This window comes from Solea solea, chromosome 18 (genome assembly GCF_958295425.1).
Source record: "Solea solea chromosome 18, fSolSol10.1, whole genome shotgun sequence".
NCBI lineage: Eukaryota > Metazoa > Chordata > Actinopteri > Pleuronectiformes > Soleidae > Solea > Solea solea.
The window spans coordinates 9,761,768-9,784,325 of NC_081151.1; the positions used below are offsets into that span (position 1 = coordinate 9,761,768).

The 22,558-nt window shown below is 43.5% G+C and overlaps 2 protein-coding genes across 3 annotated transcripts; one reads left to right on the plus strand and one right to left on the minus strand.

The window, feature by feature from the left end:
• Nucleotides 1–895: 895 nt before the first annotated feature.
• On the minus strand, nt 896–6,709 carry vgll2b (vestigial-like family member 2b). Of its 2 annotated transcripts, none has more exons than XM_058615683.1 (4): nt 6,411–6,709; nt 5,601–6,006; nt 3,016–3,468; nt 896–1,981 (listed from the first exon to the last, which is right to left on the minus strand). In XM_058615683.1, exons 1-4 carry the CDS (start codon nt 6,495–6,497, stop codon nt 1,938–1,940), a joined length of 990 nt encoding a protein of 329 aa, XP_058471666.1. In that variant the 5' UTR covers nt 6,498–6,709; the 3' UTR covers nt 896–1,937. The 2 variants fall into 2 exon arrangements, with proteins under 2 accessions (XP_058471666.1, XP_058471667.1); XM_058615684.1 differs by having other exon boundaries at nt 5,655–6,006; nt 6,411–6,708.
• Nucleotides 6,710–13,870: 7,161 nt separating this feature from the next.
• Nucleotides 13,871–20,891, plus strand: ythdf2 (YTH N6-methyladenosine RNA binding protein F2). Its single transcript, XM_058615761.1, has 6 exons — nt 13,871–14,075; nt 14,304–14,328; nt 15,831–15,910; nt 16,451–18,142; nt 19,414–19,479; nt 19,806–20,891. Exons 1-6 carry the CDS (start codon nt 14,049–14,051, stop codon nt 19,827–19,829), a joined length of 1,914 nt encoding a protein of 637 aa, XP_058471744.1. The 5' UTR covers nt 13,871–14,048; the 3' UTR covers nt 19,830–20,891.
• Nucleotides 20,892–22,558: the final 1,667 nt, after the last annotated feature.

The following is a 22,558-nucleotide window of genomic DNA, read 5'->3' on the forward strand; positions in this document are numbered from 1 at the left end:
AGTTAAATACAACATTTATTTCATTTATTACTGTGAACTCACAGTACTGGCATAACTGAGGTTATAGTAAACGGAGGTTCATTTACAGCAATTTACAAAACAAAATTGTACAATAACCTACTGTGAAAGTAATGCAACTCCAGGAAGTTTATGCTGTGTGAACCTCTCTTCTTTTCTTTGCTGACATCTGCAGTGTCGCAAAGCCACCTTGAGAGGGCAGTATTTCACTGCTTATGCTGTATTCTCTCTCCAATTCTTCACCTGCAATTACTGCTAACAAGCAGAGCAGCAACTGTCATGACTAAATGTGTGAATCAATGCATTTTTCCTCATATGTACTCATATGTCCTGGGTGTGTAAATGACAATAGCCGTGGTTGCACACAATCTATAATAGGATGAACATCTAATATGGAAAGGAAACCCCTCAGGCCCAGTGACAATACTTGCTTAAAAAGGCACTAAGATGCTTGGCATGGGGAACCGAGAGGAACGCCGTCCCGCGTTAACTCGTCTAATTTCATGTACTATTCGTGTTTCCTCAGCTTAGAGCCAATCGACATAGTTGGCTGCTCTCTAGTGGGGGGGTCACACATAACGGCCGCTAAATTGTGACAGTGGCTCAGGCCCGGCATACTTTTGCACATAATCTGATTATCGGATCAATAACACAGCAACGTTTGGTGCATAGCTGGGATGACTTGACTCGCGTGCTCTCTGGTTGCACATTGCTGGCATTCACTACTCGTTCCCACTTTATAGGTGACAAAGTGTGAATGCGGGCCGGAATTCAAATGGGATGGCCCTTCAAATGAGAGCAGTGACGTTCAATTTCTATATACTGTATCATTGGTGGACACATAGTACAGTAGTAGCTCACATAAAACATGGACATGTCACGATGTACCATAAAAATATTTATTGATTCACAATTTTCTTCGACGGCAAAAGAAATTGAGAAATGACACACAGGGAGAAAAAAAATCCACAAAAAATTTAGAAATTCCACATTCAAACGTCTAAAAATGACAGAGAAATAAAGACATGGAACATCATCAAAGTGGAAGAACACAATCTGGGAGGCGCTCAGTGCAAACATGTTGTTTTAACTGAACCATTCTTTGATATGTTTGTTTTATTTTATTATTCTCCACACAAGGTTCTTTCATAGATGGAAACAAACAAAACAAATCAGCGACAGTGGGGAAGGTCCACTCCATCCCCTTCTGTTTTAAGAAAAAAAACACAATAAACCGAACCACAATAATCTCAGAAAACTGGCCTAAACAAACATTTCAGAAATACACATAAACGCCAATAAATAGAAACACTTTATTTCAGAGAAAAATATATAATAAAGGCATCGTAACAGTCACCAAGCAAGAACTGCCACCATCTTTGCTCCAGTTTCTCACCACGAGATAGAAGAACATGAGGCAGAGATAACCAGGGACACAAGAGGGAATCCTGCTTGCTGCGATTTATCCCTCTGTTCCCCCCCGCGCGGCCCCTGTTTCTCTCTCTCTCCTCCGCTAAAGTCTGCTGTGATCCTGTCTTTCTCAGTCCAAACAGGTCACCACGGCCCGCGCCTTGCCAAGGTCTGTGCCGCACGCGCTGCGGCGGGAGAGGCAGTGGAGGGGAAACGAGGCCCCGAGAAGGCGGCGGTACAGATTATGGACAGTGACACTCTGTGGGGCTCTTCCTCTGTCTCTCCCTCTCTGCTTTATCTCCATGGTGCACACGCGTCAAACCTGGAGCAAGGCTGTGTGTACTGGCAGGGGAGGCCAAGAGCACAGAGAAGAGGAAGGGGAGGGGGGGTTGGATAGGTGGGGATGCAATGTGTGCTGGGGGGATAAAGGGACACGCTGCTTCAATAGCAGAGCCGGTCCAGGGACTAATTGGATCTGGTAATGGCTGGTCAATGTGACTGAGGGCTTGTTAGAACCAGTACAGCTCCTTGCCTTTCTTGTGCTGCTGGAGGCCTGAGGAGAAGAAAAAAAAAAGGGGGGGACAAAGACACAATGAGGAAGACTACAGCGAACAACAGAACGCAGGTTGTCATGGAGTCTACGTGAGCCAAACATCCTGTTTTAGAAAAAAAGCCTCTGTGGTGATTATGATGTGTGTGTGTGTCTGTGAGGGTCTAGTGAAGAGCATGTGGACACGTGCATCATTCAGGGCTGAAAGTTAATGTGTGTGTGTGTGAATGCAGGTCAATACTTAAAGATATAGGGTTTAAGCAATTAAACGTGAGGCTCGGTGATGTGGCTAAAAAAAACGTTTAAATAGTGCAGAAATATAATATCAATATTGATGTCCAACATCCAATGTTCTCCACTCTGCCTCCACCTGACTGTATTCTTCTCCCATCATCAGCATCACCGTCACCAACACATGCGGGGGTAACGCATGTCCCTCGTCCACCATCCGAGTGAACCGGTCACTAACCGAGCACGTCAAGTATGCCGAGTCTTTTCTCTTTTTTTCCTTTTTTTTTTTTAATGGTTCATTCCTCCATCACGCTGTTCACATAATTAATGTTGGCTTTTCACACTCGTATAAATGATGTGGGGAGTTATGTGTTCTTGCGTCTTTCATCAAGAGTCAAAGCACTTCATGACCAGCAGGGGTTTTCTAGCTGTTGATTGCCATTCATTGTTAAGGTTTTGTACAAAAATGTTTCATTCAACTGATGAATGAATCTACATATTGAGCCTTTGTTGTATTGATCTTATAGACATATATATATATATATATAGTTATTGAATGAGAAGTGGAAAAAAGGAAAATGTGAGAAAGTCCAGTTCACCTCTGCATGTTTTTGGACTGTGGGACGAAGTCTGAGAACCCGGAGAGAAACCAGGCACACATGAGGAAACATAGGCCCGCTATCGAACCAGGATCCAAACCAGTGACCTTAAGTACCTGTGAGGCAACAGTTGCTAGCCACTAAACCAGCATGTGACCCTTAAGATCCCACTACTTGTTTCTTCTATTTCTTTAGTGGCCATCTTACCTGCATCCATGTTGAGTGCCATTGTTTGGCTGACGTCTCCCGGGGGTAGCAGGCCGGGCCAGGACGCACTGGGTTCCAGCTTGCTCACCTCATAGTGGCTCTGCAAGGTGGGGAGATGAGGTGGCCTCACCGTTGGCATCAACAGGGGACCGTAGTGAGGCTCTAAAGCTGCGGGGGAATAGAGTTCGTGGAGGGGCCTTGGAGGCCCGTAGGCCTGGGCCTGGGGGTATCCCCAGCTCTCTGCAGGGTGAGGATGGGAGTGAGGATGAGCGTGTGGGTGAGCGTGTGGATGCGCGTGTGGATGAGGGAGGCCCGGGTGTAACCCTGATGCATATGGGTCCATGGAATAGGAAGGTGCTCCCGTCTCGCAGTGGGAGCGGCTTTGAGGCGAGGCGTAGTTGCTGTCCCAGAAGGATGGGGGAAAGCTCCGCCGGCTGCTGGGTGAGGGGGTATCTAACGGTGGAGAGGAGGGGAGGGGAGGGCAAACAATGGATTCAATATATATATATATGAAGTCCAATGAATCACTGGATTGACACAGGACGTTTGAAAGGCTGCTGGAGCTGCGCACAACAATAAACAACCCTTACTGAAACGTAGATGTCACTCACATGACTGCTACACCCTCTGGCCCAGATATCTTCCCCATTGGATCATGCTGTCACACAGCCCTAGCCCCAACAAGACACAGAAATAAACACAACAGCGTTCTAGCAGACAGAGAGACAGACAGAGAGAGAGGGAGAGAGAGAGAGACAGGGAGAGAGGACGGTAGGAAGAGAGGCGTCCCTATATCCTAGAATTCTATATAAGGTAGACGCTCTGACCTGGTGGCTGCCCAAAATCTCCCAGAGCCTTAAATCACTCGCTGTGGTGACATCTCTCACTGTCATGTCAGCCCAGTACTTCTGAAAGTCTCACAACATGCTCATGCGTGCACACACACACACACTGAGACACACTACTCTGGCAATGTGCGACCACCCTCCACCCCTCTCTCTCCTCTGTCTCCTGCACCCCCACCTGTTGTTTTCTCTGCCCCCCGCCCCCTTGCCCTTGACAGAATGTCAGGGAACCATTATATGTTTGTTTTTTTTTTTTTTTTAAAGTATACATTTATATTTAGGTATTCCTCTGAAAACAGACACCAACGCCACACTGGGAGCTTGTGTTTCACCCCCCCTCCTCCGCCTGTGTGACACAGACCACAGCATATGACGAGCGGGCTCGGCAACTGACTGAGCAGCCATTGTGGGGCAGGAGCCGGAGGGAGCGAGTCAGCATGGCAGCCACCGAGATGTTTGAAGGGGATACGCCGGCGAGGCTGTGCGCTTACGGCCATGTATAAACATAGCATCTGTTGGGAGGCAGAAGGTGTGCGCTAGTGTCGAAATGAAGACGTCCACACTGGACTGGGAAAGAGAGAGAAGGAGCCATCGGCCCTACATGGTTATCTCGGGGACATCTGCAGTGTCCCTGCACGCGATTTCAAAGTGGCTTTCATTTGCAAACTTAAAATGTCAACACCACATTACGTTGCTAATTTGAGTATTCAAAACTTTAAGCTTAAGCCACACACAGCAGTGTGTAGTCTCTCTTTCTTAAGTCTTTGCCTCTTTTAAGTCCCCTTTGATTGCCCACAGCGCTTGACTTGCACTGACCTCTGACCCCAGTGACCCCCTGACCTCTCCAGGGACAACAGCGCCAACAAGCAGCCCCTCTGTCCCATCACCTGATCACCTGTCTGACACTCTGTCTGCTGTGCTCTGCAGAACTGTCAGCTCAGCCAGTGTGGCCCCGAAACACAGACACAGACACCAGCAGCAGCAGCAGCAGCAGCCTCCCATAAATCAGCGGAAGTTGTGAAATGTAGAGTACATGGACAAACCCGCTTAAAGAAAACATGATGCACACATGCACGAGTCATGAATGTGCTCGAGGAAATGACTTCCGAATGGAATACCGACTTCATAGCAACCAAATATCAATGATTTCGTGAACTACACTGATGATTTATTAGGGCTGGACCATAACTTATATTGATATTAGGGCTGCAGCGATTAATCGCTCATCGATTACTAAATTAAACTGTTTTGATTGGGATTGAGTTTGAAGTTTTCTGATTTTTTTTCAGCTTCTTCAATAAGAATATTTTCGGCTTTCTTTGCGCAACACAACACAGAAATGATTAAAAACAGAATCACTTTGGTTTGGGGACGAATATTTCCAGGTTTGGTAAAAAAGCGATCAACATTTTGCAACATTTTCCGGCCTTTTTACGGAATAAACGAATTGATATCACGGTCAGATTTGCAAAATAATTTCTATTTTTAACAACTCTTTCTTGTTTTCCTGTCTATTAAGAATTTTAAACCAAAAATGAATTGGTTTCTTCCAAATTTCTTCAAGACTTCTTTTATTGCGCTCATGTTTTTGGCCATATTTCGCAGCCCTATAATTTATAATTGATCACCCTCGAGTTAAAGGATTTGCTCTAATTCATTTTAGTCACCACATTATGGGGGGGGGGGGGTAGATTTTCGAACTGGAAAAGTTACCACGCACATACGGTTTGCCTTACTCACAAAAGGACACCTTGATTCGCAAACGAGCCTTTGCCCTGGGGCACCATGGCATACCTGGGCCCTGTTGCTCTGCCCCCCTCCGTTTGCCCTCTCCGTCCATGTAGGAGCTCAGCGCCCTGGAGAAGTGTTCGTCCACCACGCTGCTGATGTCTCCCTGATAGTAGGTGAAGAGGACACAGCGGGACGTCAGGTACTCGGCCTCTGGGGCCTCCTGCTTCTCCTTGGTCCCTTCCTCTGGCCTCGCAGCCACGGCCGTGTACGAGGAAGAGGAAGTGGTCGATGAGGATGAGGATGAGGAGGAAGCTGACCCTCCGTTGCCCGGGCCCCCAGACATCCCTTCAGGACCCCTGGGAGTGTCCATAAAATCCCGGCAGTGAGGAGGAGTGATGTTCAGACCTGTGGGAGTCTGTCAGGGTGGGGGAGGGAGGGAGGGGGGGGGGAGCAGGGACAGGGTTAAGACAGGTGTTAGTGGGGACACTTGTGGAGCTGTGTGTGAGACATTTTGACATAATGTTTTTCTTTGTGTGTGGCATCACTCTGTGTGTGTGTGTGTGTGGGAGAGAGAGGGGGGGGGGAGCATGCCTGTGTGTGTCCAAATTAGAGTTTTGTGTCTGTGCAGAATGACTTATGCACTTGGTAAAGACATCCAACCACTACTACTGAATTAAACCAATGTTTACATTCAAAAAGCGGCAAAAAACATGTCCATCTCTGTTTAACTTTTTACGCATCAACTTGTTCCTCACTCAGCGATCTCTAGGAAATGTAAGAATAAAAATCTCATCACAGCAACATTTGCACATGTCTTACCTGGAAGCTGCTGATAAACGCTGGAGCAGTCGGTGCGTACGGTGCGTAATGTCCATAGGCTGGGTACATAACATCCAAACAGCTCATGGTAAACGAGCGGCGTCTTCACGCGTCTGCGTAAACCGACCTTGCTGGGAGAGAGAGCGGGAACATTCCGTTATTATTTCGTTTTCTGGGAGGGTTTTTTTTTTCCCCGGCGGAACGGCCTCGTTGATCGCTGCTTAGTGCGAAAGCCCGCGCCAGAGTCGCCAGAGCAGCTGCGGCAGCGAAATGTGGTGAGGTTTATGGAGCAAGCATGAGGGTGTCCTGTCCTGTACATCTCTGTGTCAACCCCTCCCACCTATACCAGACCCCCACCCTCCTCCAACACTCCCACTGCCACCACTAGGACTACACACATCACATATATGATCAACGATCACGTTTACACATTTGAAATCAAGTGGTTCATGTATGTATAAAAATAAAAAAAAGATAATGTATCAAAATTTTTAATATTTATACAGGAGGCACGGTGTCTTCTAGAAAAGCTCGGGGACAACCTGTGACTAATTGTGACTCCACAAAATCTTAATCCTGGTGTAAAATAAAGGTCAAGTGTGTCATCCTGTTACAAAAATAGATTTGGATGAAGTCATGGAGCTTTTTAAACCAACCACACACAATGAGCACATGATGCATGTGATTCTGTGACTTTATTTCTTTCCATGTCCTGCGGGTGCTTGAAAACTTTTGTACCCGGTCCAAGCTGAAAGTGTATCCGTGGCCTTAAAACAGCCGTCCGTTGCCAAGTAAACCTTCTAGTCATCTGAAGTATTTAGTGTGTGTTCCCATAATGACACATAGGTGTCAACTATAGGTTGAATACACTGGTCATACCAACATGGAGGGGGGAAAGGGACTCTGCACAAATCTATGACAAATTATCACCTATCAGCAGAGTAAACAAAGACATATTTTCACACTCATGCACAAACATGCGCAAAAAAATAACAGCAAACATCACAGGAAGGCAGAATTAATTCACAGAAAAAATACAACAACAAAAAAAATGCATCATTTGAGTCAGTACACCTAAAGAAAAACACATTATGTGTAGTGTAATGTCTCTTCTTTTAAGGATTTACAGGTACTTAGTGTTTGGGCATGCCAGTCTTTTTGACAGGCACTTCAGAATGCTTGGGAGAATAGTGTGGAAAATTTGCAGAATTCCATGGACGAGTGTCAGATGAGGTGGAATGTCTCTGATGTATGCTAGTGGACGAGCGTCTGGGGAAGTTACAGCGTCCCCCTGCAACTGTGTTTCGGCCAACGTCGCACTTTGCATACGTTGCACATAGTATGAATAACCAGTGGCAGGGCACTGGCACCGGGCATGCTCCTAAATAGCTGTGGATGTGCCTGACATTCTACATGTTAATTCTCACCTCTGCCACTTCTGCTCATCGCTGTTTTGATGAGCTGACCTCATTAGAGTGCAATAGTATACTAGTGTCGTGCATGCATGAAAAAGAGCATCAACAGAATCGGTTTCCTTTTTGAAACAAGTTCATCAATAGTTGGGTGAGTACTTTGTGCAGCTGCATGTGCCTATAGGCTCATATACATGCAGGGTATTGCAGGACAGCACTGGAGTCGGGGAGAAAGAGAGTGATGCAATGCTAGAAAGCTCACACGAGCATGATCAACAGCTGCAGCTGACGGAGGGGGAGAGAGGCCACTATTAGTATTAATGGCCATGACTAAATTTTCTGTCTCTACCCCACACTTGTCCTCCTTAGTGATACACACACCTTCTCTCCATTGAATCACCTTGTGTTCCCTGGAACAGCCAGTCCATGCTGTCATTTGTGTGTGTGTGTGTGTGTACGTGTGGCACACACACACGCACTGTAACACTTGTCATCAAATGACCAAACTAGGAAAAGACAAGGAACATGTCGGTGTTCTCAAAGTGAAAACCCAAGTCAGTCGGTCCGTTTCGTGTTTGTCAGTTGATACCGATCCGTGCGTGCTTAACTTTTTGCACGCAAAGAACAGTGTGTGCACGAAGCTACAGTTGCCCTTGTGTGTGTGTGTGTGTGTGTGTGCGTGGAGGTGTCCGTGTGTCTACATTTACGTGTATATGCTGAAAATAAACACAGGTTACATCACTCCTTGTGACCCTGCACCGCGCCGAGGTCCCGCCCTTTTAAAAAGAGGTCTGACCCAACAAAGTGTCCCATTGGCTGAGATGTTGCAGGGCCGGTTGAGGTAGTAATGGCAACCTGGTTTTATTTAGACCACTATTCACATTGCAACACCACCATTAATAGTTGATAATCTGGGCTGGAAATACTCGAGTACATTAAAGAAATACCCGCACACGTGTGTATTTTTGGGGCTGGGAACAAGTTGATCGTGACAGTAAAACGGATAGATATACTGTAATGTGTAACTGTGATTGCTAAGCTTATGGTGGCGCTCTGTAAAGTTGAGCTTGTAGATATTTAAACCCGAAACCACGTATGCCACCTCCTGAAACAACAAGGCCTTTATTAAGGTCTCAGTCTGGCTTGGTCCCAAGAGGCTCGGACCTAAGGATTCCACTGTTGTTTATGTGCCTCGCTGTGTGTGTGTGTGTGCGCGTGTGTGTGTGAGTGTGTTTGTGTGCGTGTGTGCACTCACAAGACAGAGATGTACAGCTGCCCCCCATTTTCCACTTCCACACAAACTCATCTCAGCTGTTCAAAATCATCACTAAGTGTCATCGGAAGCGCGCACACACGCACGCACGGACACACACACACACACACACACAAAGGGCCACATATGGACAGGTCTGGCTCATTCATCCCTCCACACAAATGTTGGTGATAAATCCTCGGTGATAGAATGTGCAACTGTGCAGCTATTTTCTCCTTAAAACAACTCCCTTATTGTCCGGAGAGATCAGCCGCAGGACTCTGCAGACTCTGCAGCCTCGAGTCTATAAATCAGTAAAGAAAATGTATATATATATATATATATAAATACCTTGAACACTTGTTGTGGCTTTATTGGAGCATTGACATGTCATGCATTTAAGATGATTGTAACCAAGGCCACTGGTATGTAGGTTGTTGAAGTGACAAATGCATTTATGGCAAAACAGTTAAAAAACTTTGTCTGTTGTTGCCTTAATACTTTTAACGTTGCTGAAAACATTGCATATAATTTAACTCAATCAATGTATACTCGTGTATTTTTATCTTTCTCAAAAAAAGTCATTCATTTTTGATGCAGCTTCGATGGCCTATTTTCCATGTTATTTTCACGCTCTTAAATGTTGCTTTCAAGTTAATGTGGAAATTTTTGTTTATTTTCTTTAACGCTGTTTTAAGAAAAATATGAAAACTTGATCCCAATTAATCCCATTAGTCCTGTGCAGATTACTCTTCAATCCAGATCGTAGTTCCCCACAAGTCTCAGAAGATGTCCCACCTCTTATTTAAATGCACAAAACCAGCTGTAACTGATTCAATGACTGTAAGCGAAATCTTAGATGTTCTGCTGCGTCTCCACTTTCAAAACTGGCCAGTGGTATTGTGAAATAATACACTACATGGCCAGAAGTAAGTGCGTTTGGCCCCCCCCTGCTATTACTATGCATATTGTTTAAAAATTACTGCGGGTGATGCAAGTTGTCTTGGCCAACGTGTCATAAAATGTAGCAGCTCAACCTCAAATTGCATTACTACAAACATTCACATCACATGAATACAGAGAAAGCTTCCGCACAGGTGAATGAACGCTGTTCATTAAGGGGCTAACCCTCGAAAATGGGCAGAATGTGAGCGAACAGCATCCTTGGAGAGGCTGACAAGTGCTACATTCCTGACATCCTGTTACCGAGAGTAGCCCTGCTGCCATATTGCCTCTGGGTCACCGGAGTTATGCACACACAAGCACAAATTCACACACTCGCGCACAAACGCACAGATATAAAAGCCAAAGGAGCACAAGCGCATGAAAGGTGCTCACAGAAACACCGATCTGGGCATGTGGCATTCCTGCTCCAGGGTGCCAGCGAGGGCTGCAGCTCGAAGGTTCACTGGATGGCAGGGGATGAGGGCCAGAGCTGCAAAGGGTAGAAGGGTGGCAGAATCACAAATTTCGGCGTGTCACATGGTCAAACGGGGAAGATTTATGAGTGATCGAGTTCCACATCGGCAGCATGGTGTTGTGACTTCAGAATGCCAGGTATGGGAGTGAGATCAGACTCCGGCTTTAGTTTGCACACCCTTTCTGGCAACTGAAGGCCCAGTGCGAGTGGCTGAAGATGGCAGTGTTATCGGTGGCTGGCGTGAGGAACGTGGTCTTTCGTTTGCCTGAGGTTTTACATCCTCCTGGACCAAAACAAAAAAAAATTGGGAAACTGTGCGGGGAAAGAAAGCTGGAGTGAACCCTATGTGACAAAAAGTGACGTGGCATATGTTCAACTGACTAAAGAGGAATGCAGATAGGAAAGGATTGTGAAACTGTTAAAAAAATAATAATAACAATAATAATAATAATAATGCAGATCCTGTTTTGTTTCTCTCCTTGTATTTATGATTTACTCACCGGTGACATCATGGAGACCGCAGCTATTTTTATTAGATGGTAAATGGCCAACTCTTCCCCATGCTATGCCACCTGTCCAATCCACACCAGTCAACAAGCCCCCGGGAGAGAAAAAAGTCAAGCACCCAAAAAGTGATTGAGAGTTGAAAGGCAGAATATGATATACACATGCCATGCTACTGCCCTACACATGATTCATAAGTCAAATGTCTTGTCACTGCTACTGGTCTGTCTTTCCCAGTGTGTGTGTGTGTGTGTGTGTTCAGCCTTCATATACAGTATTGCTTTCTCGTGTGGCTTTTTTTTTCTTTTTTTCCTCCCATTGCTTTTTCGTGATTTTTGTCATGTTACGCGTTGAAGGTGATTTTGTGTTAATCTCCCTATACCTGCTCTGACCCCTTGTGTGTGACTTCAAGGGCGGGGTTATTCCTGGCACTGTGTCGTGTGCTCAAAGGTGAAATGTAGTCATATGACATCTGACCCGTTATATAGAGGGGGGGGGGGGGGGGGTGATAAAAAAGCCAAAACCTTAACAAATGCATTCAAAATACTCCGATACACAGACGTATTGTAATTTGATATTTGTGGCATTTCTGAATGAGCAGGTACACAAACCATCACACTGAGACAGGCACTGTCAAGAGCACTTCCTTAATGAATAGTCTAAACTATTCCTGCTGATGAAATATCTTTTTTTTTTAATCTGCATGAGAGTGAGCAGGAAACAATTTAGTGTGAGAAAGGACTTGGTCATTGTTCACCACACACAGAGGTTTAAGCTTCACTTGAGTCAAAATCCATGACAGTGGCTAGGAGTCCACCTTGTGGCAGAAGCAGGGAATTTCAAGTCTTTATTTTTCAGGTCATTCGCTGACAGACAGTTACAAAAGTGATAAAACAGAGAACGCCATTTAAAAAGCAGCTTTTTTCACAGGTAATTTTTTTTTTCCTTTGCATAATAGTATTAATATGTTGATATTTTGAACGAGTATAGCTTACAGAGATGATGGACTATTTGTTTTCACAGGAACTTGCAATAAATATTATACAGTTTTTAATCAGTGGGTCTCATGAAATAAATATCATTGGTGAATACTGACAATCTTATTAAATATTGCAAATGGGTTTAGAGTCAGTGGGTCATAAGTATAACGGACACTAACATCCAATACTAAGAGGTGTGTCCTGTTCACTTTGTATGGAAATATAATTTGGCACTGTTTGTCACACAACTGAATTTGTTATTAATGTTAAAATCAACAATAACATAAAAAAAATAAGCACTAATGTAAAGATGTGTCTTGTTTTTTTCAGGAAATGCTGCAATTTGACATGAAAACATATGTATTTCATTTTAATTAAAAAAATAAATATATATAATCTGTGCTAGGTGTCTTGTGTTTGTTTATAGGCTGTTATATGTATATTACTCACATACAGGTCCAATGTATTTGTTTGTTTGTTTGTTTTACATACCTAGCTGCGTAACAACCAGCCATAACACTGAAACCACTTATCTGTTCTGGCGCCGTTGATGTACTTCCTCCCTATTGTTTATTAATTTCTCCGACATTTTCTATTTCAGCATTAATTTTTTTTTAATCATTTCTTGCATAGAATATTTTAGAACTGCATAGAGAGACATATAATTATTACTTCTTTATTTTTGCACAAAACATGAACTAAGAACAAACATTAAGTGAGTTACCTAAGACAAAAAGGCAGGAAAGTCCAGATAGTAAGAGAGAAGGCCACCTCCAGCAAATTCTCACTGATGTGTTTGAGGATTCAAGATTCAATATTTTCACATGTATAGTAAGTAAACATGTTTCTCTGTGCAATGAAATTCTTTCTTTGCTGTCCACACGAATGTCCAACTAACAAAGGGCAAAAGAAATAGACAAATAGTAATAATAATAATAATAATAATAATAAAAAAACCCACACACAAGTCGACACTGACTTTGACACTGGTGTGTTCTTTGACAAAGACAGTTGCTGGGGAACCTGCATAAAGATCAAAGGAAGGTGAGGGTGGTGTCTTGTTTCCTTTCATTTCGCCATCACATTTCTGCTGCGGCCTGCTACGTGCCATTAGTGCAAACATACTTTTGGCCACTACTATCGTTTCTGCGGTAACCCACGTTACAGATCAAAGGAAGGCGATGGCGGAGTCTGTCTGGGCAGAAGCCTGCTGTGTGGCTGGTGGGAACACAAAATGTGGAAATGTGTTTTTAACTCGAATTCCTGAAAAAGACATCTGATCACCCTAAACCTCTGCCAGATCACAATATGTGCAAGTCCTGGTATCATATGAGGGTCAAACATGACACTGGTGCCAATCCCAGCTGCTTTAGGGGGCGAAAGGCGGGGTATAACCTGGACTGGTCACCAGTCACTGGGCCACAAAGAGACAAACAACCATCCACTCTCACCTGCTGTCAATTTAGAGTGTCCAATTTGCCTAATCCACAAATCTGCATGTGTTTGGACTGTTGGAGGAAACCGGAGAATGAATATGGCAGATACAATAGGGCAGGGATTTCCAAACTGGGGTATGCAAAGTGATGTAGGGGATATGTGAAGACAAAAAAACCAACAACAAAAAATTGATCTATTTAGTGAAAAATAAATTACTTTGAGAGATTGTATTTGATGAGTGCTCTGTGTGTAAGTGTGTGTGTGTGGGGGGGGGATTTATGAAAAAGTTAAATATATAAAACTCCCCTCAGTTACTTCACCCTGGTACCATGCCAATGTGTGGTTCTGAGTGCTGTAAGAGGAAAGTGTGAGTTGCAGTGTGTAATACTTTGCTCCTCCGCGCCACTGGGGGGCGCGTTTCCGCTGTAAATAAAGGCCATCGTGGGTTGACGAGGCCGCCCAGCCATGTTGAAGAGTCTGTCAAGCAAACTGCAGCCCGCCATTGTGTAGAAACCAGGCTCTGTAGGGAGATAGGGGCGCTTGGCTGGAACTCTTCAATAGGTAGTCCAATTTCGCACCCTGCCACTTTTATTTAGAAGCAAATACAGTTATATAGGCCACAGGGGGAAAGACATGTCAGCCAGCAGCCTTCTCGAACAGGTAAAGAGAGGTATTTTCTGAACATTTACGAGGGCCGTTTCTCAGCATCGCGACGGCTAGCGGGAATAGCTTAGCTCAGAGGCAGCGGCTGTGGCTCAGTTGTGCAGTAGGCCTGACCACCTGCTAAAGGAACTAAGTGACTGCTGAAAATATATCTCCTCATCTATTTTTTCCCCCTCCTCTCTTCTCATAAATCAAACCTTCATGAATCACCTGGACCCAATCCAGAGACCGAAAGGCCAAGCTAATAAAGGTAAGAACACATATTGTCTCGCACTGTGCACTCGGGTTGTCTGAATGCGGATCTTTTTTTACGTGCGGTGCGCTTTGAAAATCTTGCGTGCGCGGATGCTACAGCCCGTCTCTCAGCGTCTTGACAATTAGGCCCGTCTGCGTGAAGTTGCTAAGAATTCTGCTCTTTGTCATGTCAAAGAACAATAAAATGAAATGTTGCTTCACAAGAGGGTGCTCGGGGCCGCTGCCCGCCGTCTGTGAGCTTTTTGTTTTTGCCTGAAATTGCACTCGTGAGGTCCTCCACAGTTAGCATAAGCTATTCCTTCATTTGCTAACAACGTTAAATGGCAACATGATGCACAAGAGCATAATTCCCTGGTCGTACTTGTTGCGCTGTTCATTTCAGCGATATAAGCTAGAATATATGCGCACATTCTCTGTAATTAATTGTAAAGCATGTGTGCGGTGTTTTTGGTGCTACAGGTGCAATCCCAACACGCTGATCACTTGGCTAGTGGTTAGCCAGCTCCGTCATGTTGAAAGGACTATTGGCGCTCGTTAACGCCGATACGCTGCGCACTCATTGCTTGTAGCTAGCCACACTGCTAGCGTGCTAACGTTAGCTCGTTGCTAACTTAACCCAAAATGACACGTCTTCCGACATGCTTTTCCTGTGTCCAAATGGGCCTCACACGTTCCGGTCACCATGCTACTCTTACTGTACTGTTGGTATCGTGGTTTTACCGAACCGGGTGGGATTTTTAGTCAGTCTCTGAAAAGCTCCCTCCGAATCTGGTTCATCTAATACACACAGCACCCTAAGTAATAACTAAGACCACTCTACTGCTGGGGGGTTTGTCGTCCTTACCCCACAACCATCACAAGTAATAAAAGTTTAATAAGTCTCTTTTAGGTTTACCAACATAGTGACAAGAGTGACACCAATATGAATTGCATCTTGAAACTCGTTTATTTTGTTTCTGCGAGTTGATGTACAGTCTATGGAGAGATGTAAACTCTTTGATTATCAATAAATAAGCATCATGCTGATTTCAGTTTCTTGTCTACTCCATGTACAAATATATAATTAAAATTATTGTATGTGCTGTATTTGTATGTAGGTTAGAACTTTTATATTTATTTTGTGCTCTGAACAATCTGAACTGTATACATCGGTCTGCTCCGAATGGTAACAATACTATTAAATTTGGTTGTTTAGGGGCATATATTAAGGCTTTTGTTTTACTAACTGTTGAGGATTGTTCAGTGCACCTTATCTTTCATTAGGACTGATTCATCATTGTGTAACTTAATGCTGTGTAATCTGAAGCATTTTGTTCAGTTAGTGTCATTCTCTGCTTAATTGCTTTTCCTGTGAGACTCATAAATAATTGCAGGGAGTGGTTTTGTTGCATAACAAGTAGTGATGATGCTAATATGACAGGATGTATGTGCCACACGATATCTCACACAAACATGTTTCTTTTTTGTTAATGCCAGTGTGTCTCTCTCTCTTTGCAGTGCAAAACGGAGCTGTAACACAAAAGGATACTTTGAATGACGATGAGTTTGAGCCTTACCTGAATACTCAGGCCAGACAGGTAAGCTTTTACTGGCAGGTGTTTGCTTAACAGCTGATTCACTTTTAATTTATGTTGGACCAACTTCTTTTACCTGGATTTCACTAGTTGCCTTTCTATAAGAAGATGGTGTTGATTGTGCTTTTTGAAGTTGTCATAAATGTAAATTGAAGCTTTTCTTCCACAAATAAATGAAGTCAGTGATTAGAGAAAGCAAAGCACAAACCTCCATCAAGAGTGCTTAGTTCCCCACAGTGACACTACACTCCCTGAGGATAATAGTTGTTTTAAAATCCTCAGTTTGTTTACATGTCTGGACCATTCGATCAGACACGCATATATATATTTATTTATTTATTTATTTATTTCAGATCAGAGGGGAAAGAGGAGGAAAATGTGATGCTGATAATTATCATAATGTAATTGATTGAATGATGGTAAACTAACTTATGTTGGTCGGACTTTTGGAGCTCAAGAAAAAGACATACATATCAAACTGGATTTTGTTGAATTTTCTCTTCTCACAATATTGTCATTAAAACATCTATTTTTCTATTTTAGAGCAATGCCTATACGGCCATGTCGGACTCCTACATGCCCAGCTACTACAGCCCCTCCATAGGATTTTCCTACTCCCTGAATGAGGCAGCATGGTCCTCAGGTGGGGACCCTCCTATGCCGTACCTGGCCTCCTATGGACAGCTGAGCAATGGGGAGCCCCACTACCTCCCGGACGCTATGTTTGGCCAACCAGGCCCCCTGGGGAGCAATCCTTTCCTGGGCCAGCACGGCTTCAACTTCTTCCCCAGTGGTATCGACTTCTCGGCTTGGGGCAATAGCAGCTCTCAGGGACAGTCGGGGACACCGCAGAGCTCTGGCTACAGCAGCAGCTATGCTTATGCTCCTAGTTCCCTTGGAGGTGCCATGATCGATGGACAGTCCCCATTTGCACCTGCTGCCAATGAGCCGCTCAACAAGGCGCCTGGTATGAACAGCCTTGACCAGGGTATGGCAGGGCTTAAGATCAGCAGTGCTGCACCTGGTGGTAACGGGGACATGGCCCCTAAAGTTGTTGGCTCTGGTTTGCCAGGTGGGGGTCCGCTCGGCCCTGTATCATCTGTAGGACCTCCTAGCATGCCTCCTGTCTCAATTGCCCCTGCCAAGCCTGCTTCCTGGGCCGACATTGCCAGCAAGCCGGCCAAGCCTCAACCCAAGCTGAAAACCAAGGGTGGTATGGCTGGTGCCAATTTGCCTCCTCCACCCATTAAACACAATATGGACATTGGCACTTGGGACAACAAGGGTACCATGCCTAAAGCCGCCACCCCTCAGCAGGTGCCCCCTATTCCCAGCAATGGGCAGCCACCCAGTCAGGCTTCTCCACAGCCCGGAGCTACTGCTGCAGGACATCCACAAATGCCCCTCAGCAATGGACAACTGGTAACACCTGTTTCTCAGATGGGGCAGCATCAGCTTCCACCCGGTGGGCAGCCAGGTATGGTTTCAGTGCCCCAGCCTCCGCTCTCCCAGGGTCCCCCTCCTCCATCTCAACAGCAACCCTCTCAACCTACTCGTTGGGTTCCTCCACGGAACAGGGCCAATGGTTTTGGGGATGCTGGTGGGAGTGGTACAGGCCAGTCACCTCCCTCTTCTTCTGGTGTGGGTGTTGTTCCTGGGGTTCCCTCTGAGCCTCACCCTGTCCTAGAGAAATTGCGTATGGTCAACAATTATAACCCCAAGGACTTTGACTGGAATCCCAAGCAGGGCAGGGTGTTTATCATCAAGAGCTACTCAGAGGATGACATCCACCGCTCCATCAAGTATAACATCTGGTGCAGCACGGAGCACGGCAACAAGAGGCTTGATGCAGCCTACCGTTCATTGGGTGGCAAAGGGCCTCTCTATCTCCTTTTCAGTGTCAATGGGAGTGGTCACTTCTGTGGTGTCGCAGAGATGCGTTCACCCGTGGACTACAACACGTCTGCTGGCGTGTGGTCACAGGACAAGTGGAAGGGTCGTTTTGATGTGCGCTGGATCTTTGTTAAGGACGTTCCCAACAGTCAGCTGAGGCACATTCGACTGGAGAACAACGAAAACAAGCCAGTGACCAACTCTCGGGACACACAGGAGGTACCACTGGATAAGGCCAGACAGGTGCTAAAGATCATCGCTGGATTTAAACACACCACTTCCATCTTCGATGACTTTTCTCACTACGAGAAGCGTCAAGAGGAGGAAGAGTGTGTGAAAAAGGTAACCTAGTTACTGTTGAATAAAGTAATGAAAAAAGTGCTTAGTTAGAGTGAAAAATGGTGCCGTAAATGTATATGTATACATTTCTATATGCATGACAAAGGAAAAGGGCTGCTCAGAATTTATAGTTGGTTTCAAAAATTTTTCAGGTATATTTGATTTTTGCTCTGTCAATTAAGTTCACTGTGGTCTTAAAACTTGTGTAAAACATCACTCAAAAATACAAAACAAGACGCAAGAATAAATACTTTACTTGTTATTCATTTTGGATAATGTCACCTATTGAATACACGCACACATAGTGGGTTTGTATAGCTGGTAAAGGTCACTCAATTGTGAAACCTTGCCAATACAGTGTTTTGGGTTTATTCTTTTTACTGGGAAAGCGGTTTCATACATTTATTCAGCACCAACATATGATGTGAAGAAGTGTGTATTGTAGCTCATAAATGTATTGTCAGATATCTACAAAGGTACTCTTTAATACTCGGGGCTTGTCTTGCACACCTGTGATACACATTTTGGATCTTGCCTCACAGTGGGACAAATTAGGACAACATTGATTTGGAACATACCTGAACTCAAACGTATTGTATTAGTGTTCACAAACTGACATTTGTTGTGGTATATAGAAAGGTTTGTTATGCTCTGAATATTTTTCCTTTCAGTGTCATGTGCTTTTTGCTGGTTCATGCCAAGAGTTATTGTTTAAAGTCTCAATATTTACCCCACTGTGTATTCAAATATACTGTGGGAAGGTGTAATACACTTTGAAGCAAGGATATTTATATGCTTTAGAAAGAAGTTGGTCTGTGTCCTATTTAAAATACTTGGTTTCATATCACATTTAGGTGGAAACACAAATTTTGCTGTGTGTGTGTATAATGTGGTGTTTTGAAGAAATAATACATCCTGTGATTTATTACCACTAGCCATGTTATCAACAGCAGTGAAACAATCTGTTGTGCAGTGATGGATACAGTAAAAAGACCACTGTTGATATATTACACACCGTGCTGTTTTTTTGTTTTTATAAAAAAGAATTCAGGTTATACTCCAAGCAATCATGGCTATGCTCTAATATTTAGTGTTAGATTTGTGTCTTTTTGCCCATAAGTCTGTATTAACACACTTGGCATGTTCAATGCAGTGTCAGCAGATGCTCATGATGTGTAATTTTATGTCGATTTCAATCTGATGTAAGAATATGGACTTGTTTTGAATGTGAAGTTGTTCCAGCTCCGCTCAGTTTTCACTCCTTTGTGTGACAGGTGGAGGTCCAAGGCAACGAGCCATATCCCAGCAACCCAAGCAACAGGACTCATTACAGGCTTCAGGTAACTTTAGCAGTCATTTGTTTTCACATGCAGAGGCAGCGTCTATGTTGTTGTGCTCATCTGAAGCATCAGATAAAGGCTTTCATTGCTTTATGTCAAGTCCTGTGTTTTATTGTTTGAAATGTTGAAAGTATTAAGTGTCAAGAAGCTGATGTTTGTAAATCCTGGCAGTGGTTAGTAATTGGGAAATAGTTGCCAAGTTAATAATTGGTAAATGTACAAGTAACATGCACATTTGACTTCATTATCAGTTGTTTATTTAAAAGAAAAATGAAGGAAAAAAATAGTTGTCCTTGTGTGTAATTTGCTGTCTGTTTGTGTTCCAGGAGCGTCAAGGACGAGTCAAGTAACAGTTGGTGCTTTGGTCAAAAGACTGCAATGGCCCCCCCAAAGCCCTGTCCACCCCATTACATCAATACATTCAGATCTATTAAGAAATTCTAATAGGGGTGAAGAATTAACCAAGGACAAAAAAAACTAAATGAAGACTTTCTTGATTTCTTTTGACTTTGAAGACTTCGAACTTGTAGTAAAAACAAATGGAAACGATTATTCATAGGACTACAACTAAATGCATAGCATCCTTAGGTGAAATCTTTTTTTTGCCCCACCCCATTCCACTACATATCCTTTTCCTCCCCTGTATGCTGCTTTTTTTCCTTTTATAAATGAAAGGATCCTCTGTTTTTATGGTCCAAGATAAAGTCTGAAATTCTCTCAAACACGCATATCCAACAGAAATTTGTAAGTGTTGGCTTATAATAGTATCCCATAGTCAAGAATGGGCAGTTTGTCTCAGTTTCCTTTTCTTTTTCTTTTTTAAAACCCCTCCTTCGTCCCCTTGTCTTCTGAGGATGCTCAATACTCAACCAGGACCCAGTGGAGTTTTCTCTCAGTGGATTTTCATCGTAGGCGGGTGTCAACTAACTACACTCACTCCAAAATCTGATGCACACATGCTGGCCATGTTTTTGGTTGAGAGGACTGCAGATGTTTAAAAATGCCCCTCTGTTTTGTTTTTGCATGTGTTGGGCAGAGTGTGTGGGGAAGGTAGGATCTGGAGAGGAAGAGAAGGGGGCGCGAGAGTTTGAAAGCAGAAGAAATGTTGAGTTGATGAGTCTGGCTCTGTGTATAATTTAAATCTATCTTTAAAAAAAAAACGCAGCCCCTCCTGTTAACAGTCTTCATTGGACTTATTTTACCCTCTTTTTCTTTCTCTTGGACAAGTTAATTCGTCGTTGCTACGGGCTGCTTTTTTTTTCCTCTCGTTTCTCCGTTTTCTAAAGACAGTGATGTGAGTGGCCTTGCCCCCACTCTTTCTATTAATCAGTTCAAAAGTAATAAATGTGGTATATTCAGCAGAACCAGTGTGCATTCCCCTTGTTTGACCATAAAAGCAATGTTGTCATGCATTCTGTCTCTCTCTCTCTCTGTGTGTGTGTGTGCGTGCATACTTTTGTCTATTCTTTGATGGCTATATGAATGTTTTTTTTCTGCTCGCTTTCATACTTCACCCATCCTGACTTTCAACACGGAGAAATTTTCCCTCTTAACTTTCCAAACCCACCTTGTCCTCGCACTGTCTTTGTGTGTCTGTCTGCTCAGCCAACCATAATTATATCACAAGCAGCTTCCACCATTCTAAGAATGTCATTGTTGGTGAGTATAAAAAAAAAACAACCCAAAACGCTAGGTCCTCTTTCAGAACTACTGGGTTTCATTTGTGGCATAATAAAGATGCTCCACAAAAGTCATGTGTGGCTTTTCCTCATTAGCAGTGCCAAGTCACGTGGGTGGACCGTTTCCTTGTTCGGTAATACTTTCTCACGCTATGGTTGTACCTTTTTCCCTCAGCGTAATGCGTTAATTATGCTCTATTTCATTCATGTCTAGGTAATGTCACTGCTATTAAAATATGCGCAATAAGTTTTTATCTTTACGTAGTCGACGCTGGGAACCAATTAAGGTTCATTTAAGTTGAGTTCCGCTCGGTTCGTGCATTACAGGTAAGCGTTTTTATAAACTTGATAAACCGTAACCACCAGAGCCGTTTGACGTGGTTATATGTGTTAAAGTTGTCGAAAAATGCTAACCTGCGTTTGTGTAAACGACTGGTAAACGGGCACCGGTTTGTTGTGTTTTATTTAATTTATTTGAATGTAATCCGCCATTTTCTCTCGTCAAAGTGGCCTTTAACGCAGCCGCCACAAGGGGGAGCCAGAGCCTCACTTAGCCTGTATACTCCATACTTGACAGAATACACTGGCGTCCTCTTTTGAGGTCGACGGGTTTATGTTGTCGGTTGCAGTTTTAGCCATGAATTTAGTCAAGTAATCAAAAATCATTTTGGACTGTAACCTCAAATTGATTTAAAATAATAGGCCTGAGAATGTGGATTGTTTTGTAACATTTGGTGTCGATCCCTGGCAGCGTACATCTCATTTAGGATGCCAAATTGTCTTAATGTTAAAAGATGTTGGAAAAGGTTTGATTTATATTTTTTTTAATTTGCTTTGTTTTCAAACTGGTACTGGTAGACATTTTATTTAATTCTAAATGGTTGTGCTTAAATCGAGATTTAATTTCTATGGTTATACATAATATTTGTGTTTCATTTGCCTGCGGATGTGTTCATGTCATCACCGGAATGGTTGACAATCTTCATCAGATCTAGTTATTTATTTTTGAATTAAATTCATGGTTAGTGTTGTGTGGTTCTGGATTATATTGAGATTAGATTGCTAAATGTGGATTATTACGGTTACAGGAAAAAGGCCTAAACGTTTAAATTGGCTCATTATAATTGGACACCTACCAGAAAGATCCCTGTCCTTTCTTGGACAGTTAAATGCAACATCTTGCATTTTAAAAAGCAAGCCTGCTTTATCGCTCCAAATAATGATTTATCTTTTTCATTTTATTTTTTTTAAATTAGTGGTAGAAACACGTTTTAAAATGTTTATTAGTGTTATGTAGTGCTGTATTGTTGAGATTAGATTAGGCTTTATGTGGGATATAGTGGGACAAATGTGGAGAGGCTTCAGGGGACATTTACCAAATTGTCTCCGTTTGAATATTT

Excerpts from the sequence above, each read along its gene's own strand:
- vgll2b (XM_058615683.1), bottom strand. The coding sequence starts at position 6,497 with ATGAGCTGTTTGGATGTTATGTACCCAGCCTATGGACATTACGCACCG. Across the intron at positions 3,469-5,600 it reads GCGAATCAAGGTGTCCTTTT|ATACCCCCTCACCCAGCAGC; the intron begins GTGAGTAAGGCA and ends CTCCACCGTTAG. Across the intron at positions 1,982-3,015 it reads GGCACTCAACATGGATGCAG|GCCTCCAGCAGCACAAGAAA; the intron begins GTAAGATGGCCA and ends TCTTCTCCTCAG.
- ythdf2 (XM_058615761.1), top strand. The coding sequence starts at position 14,049 with ATGTCAGCCAGCAGCCTTCTCGAACAG. Across the intron at positions 14,076-14,303 it reads CCAGCAGCCTTCTCGAACAG|AGACCGAAAGGCCAAGCTAA; the intron begins GTAAAGAGAGGT and ends GACCCAATCCAG. Across the intron at positions 19,480-19,805 it reads GGACTCATTACAGGCTTCAG|GAGCGTCAAGGACGAGTCAA; the intron begins GTAACTTTAGCA and ends TTTGTGTTCCAG.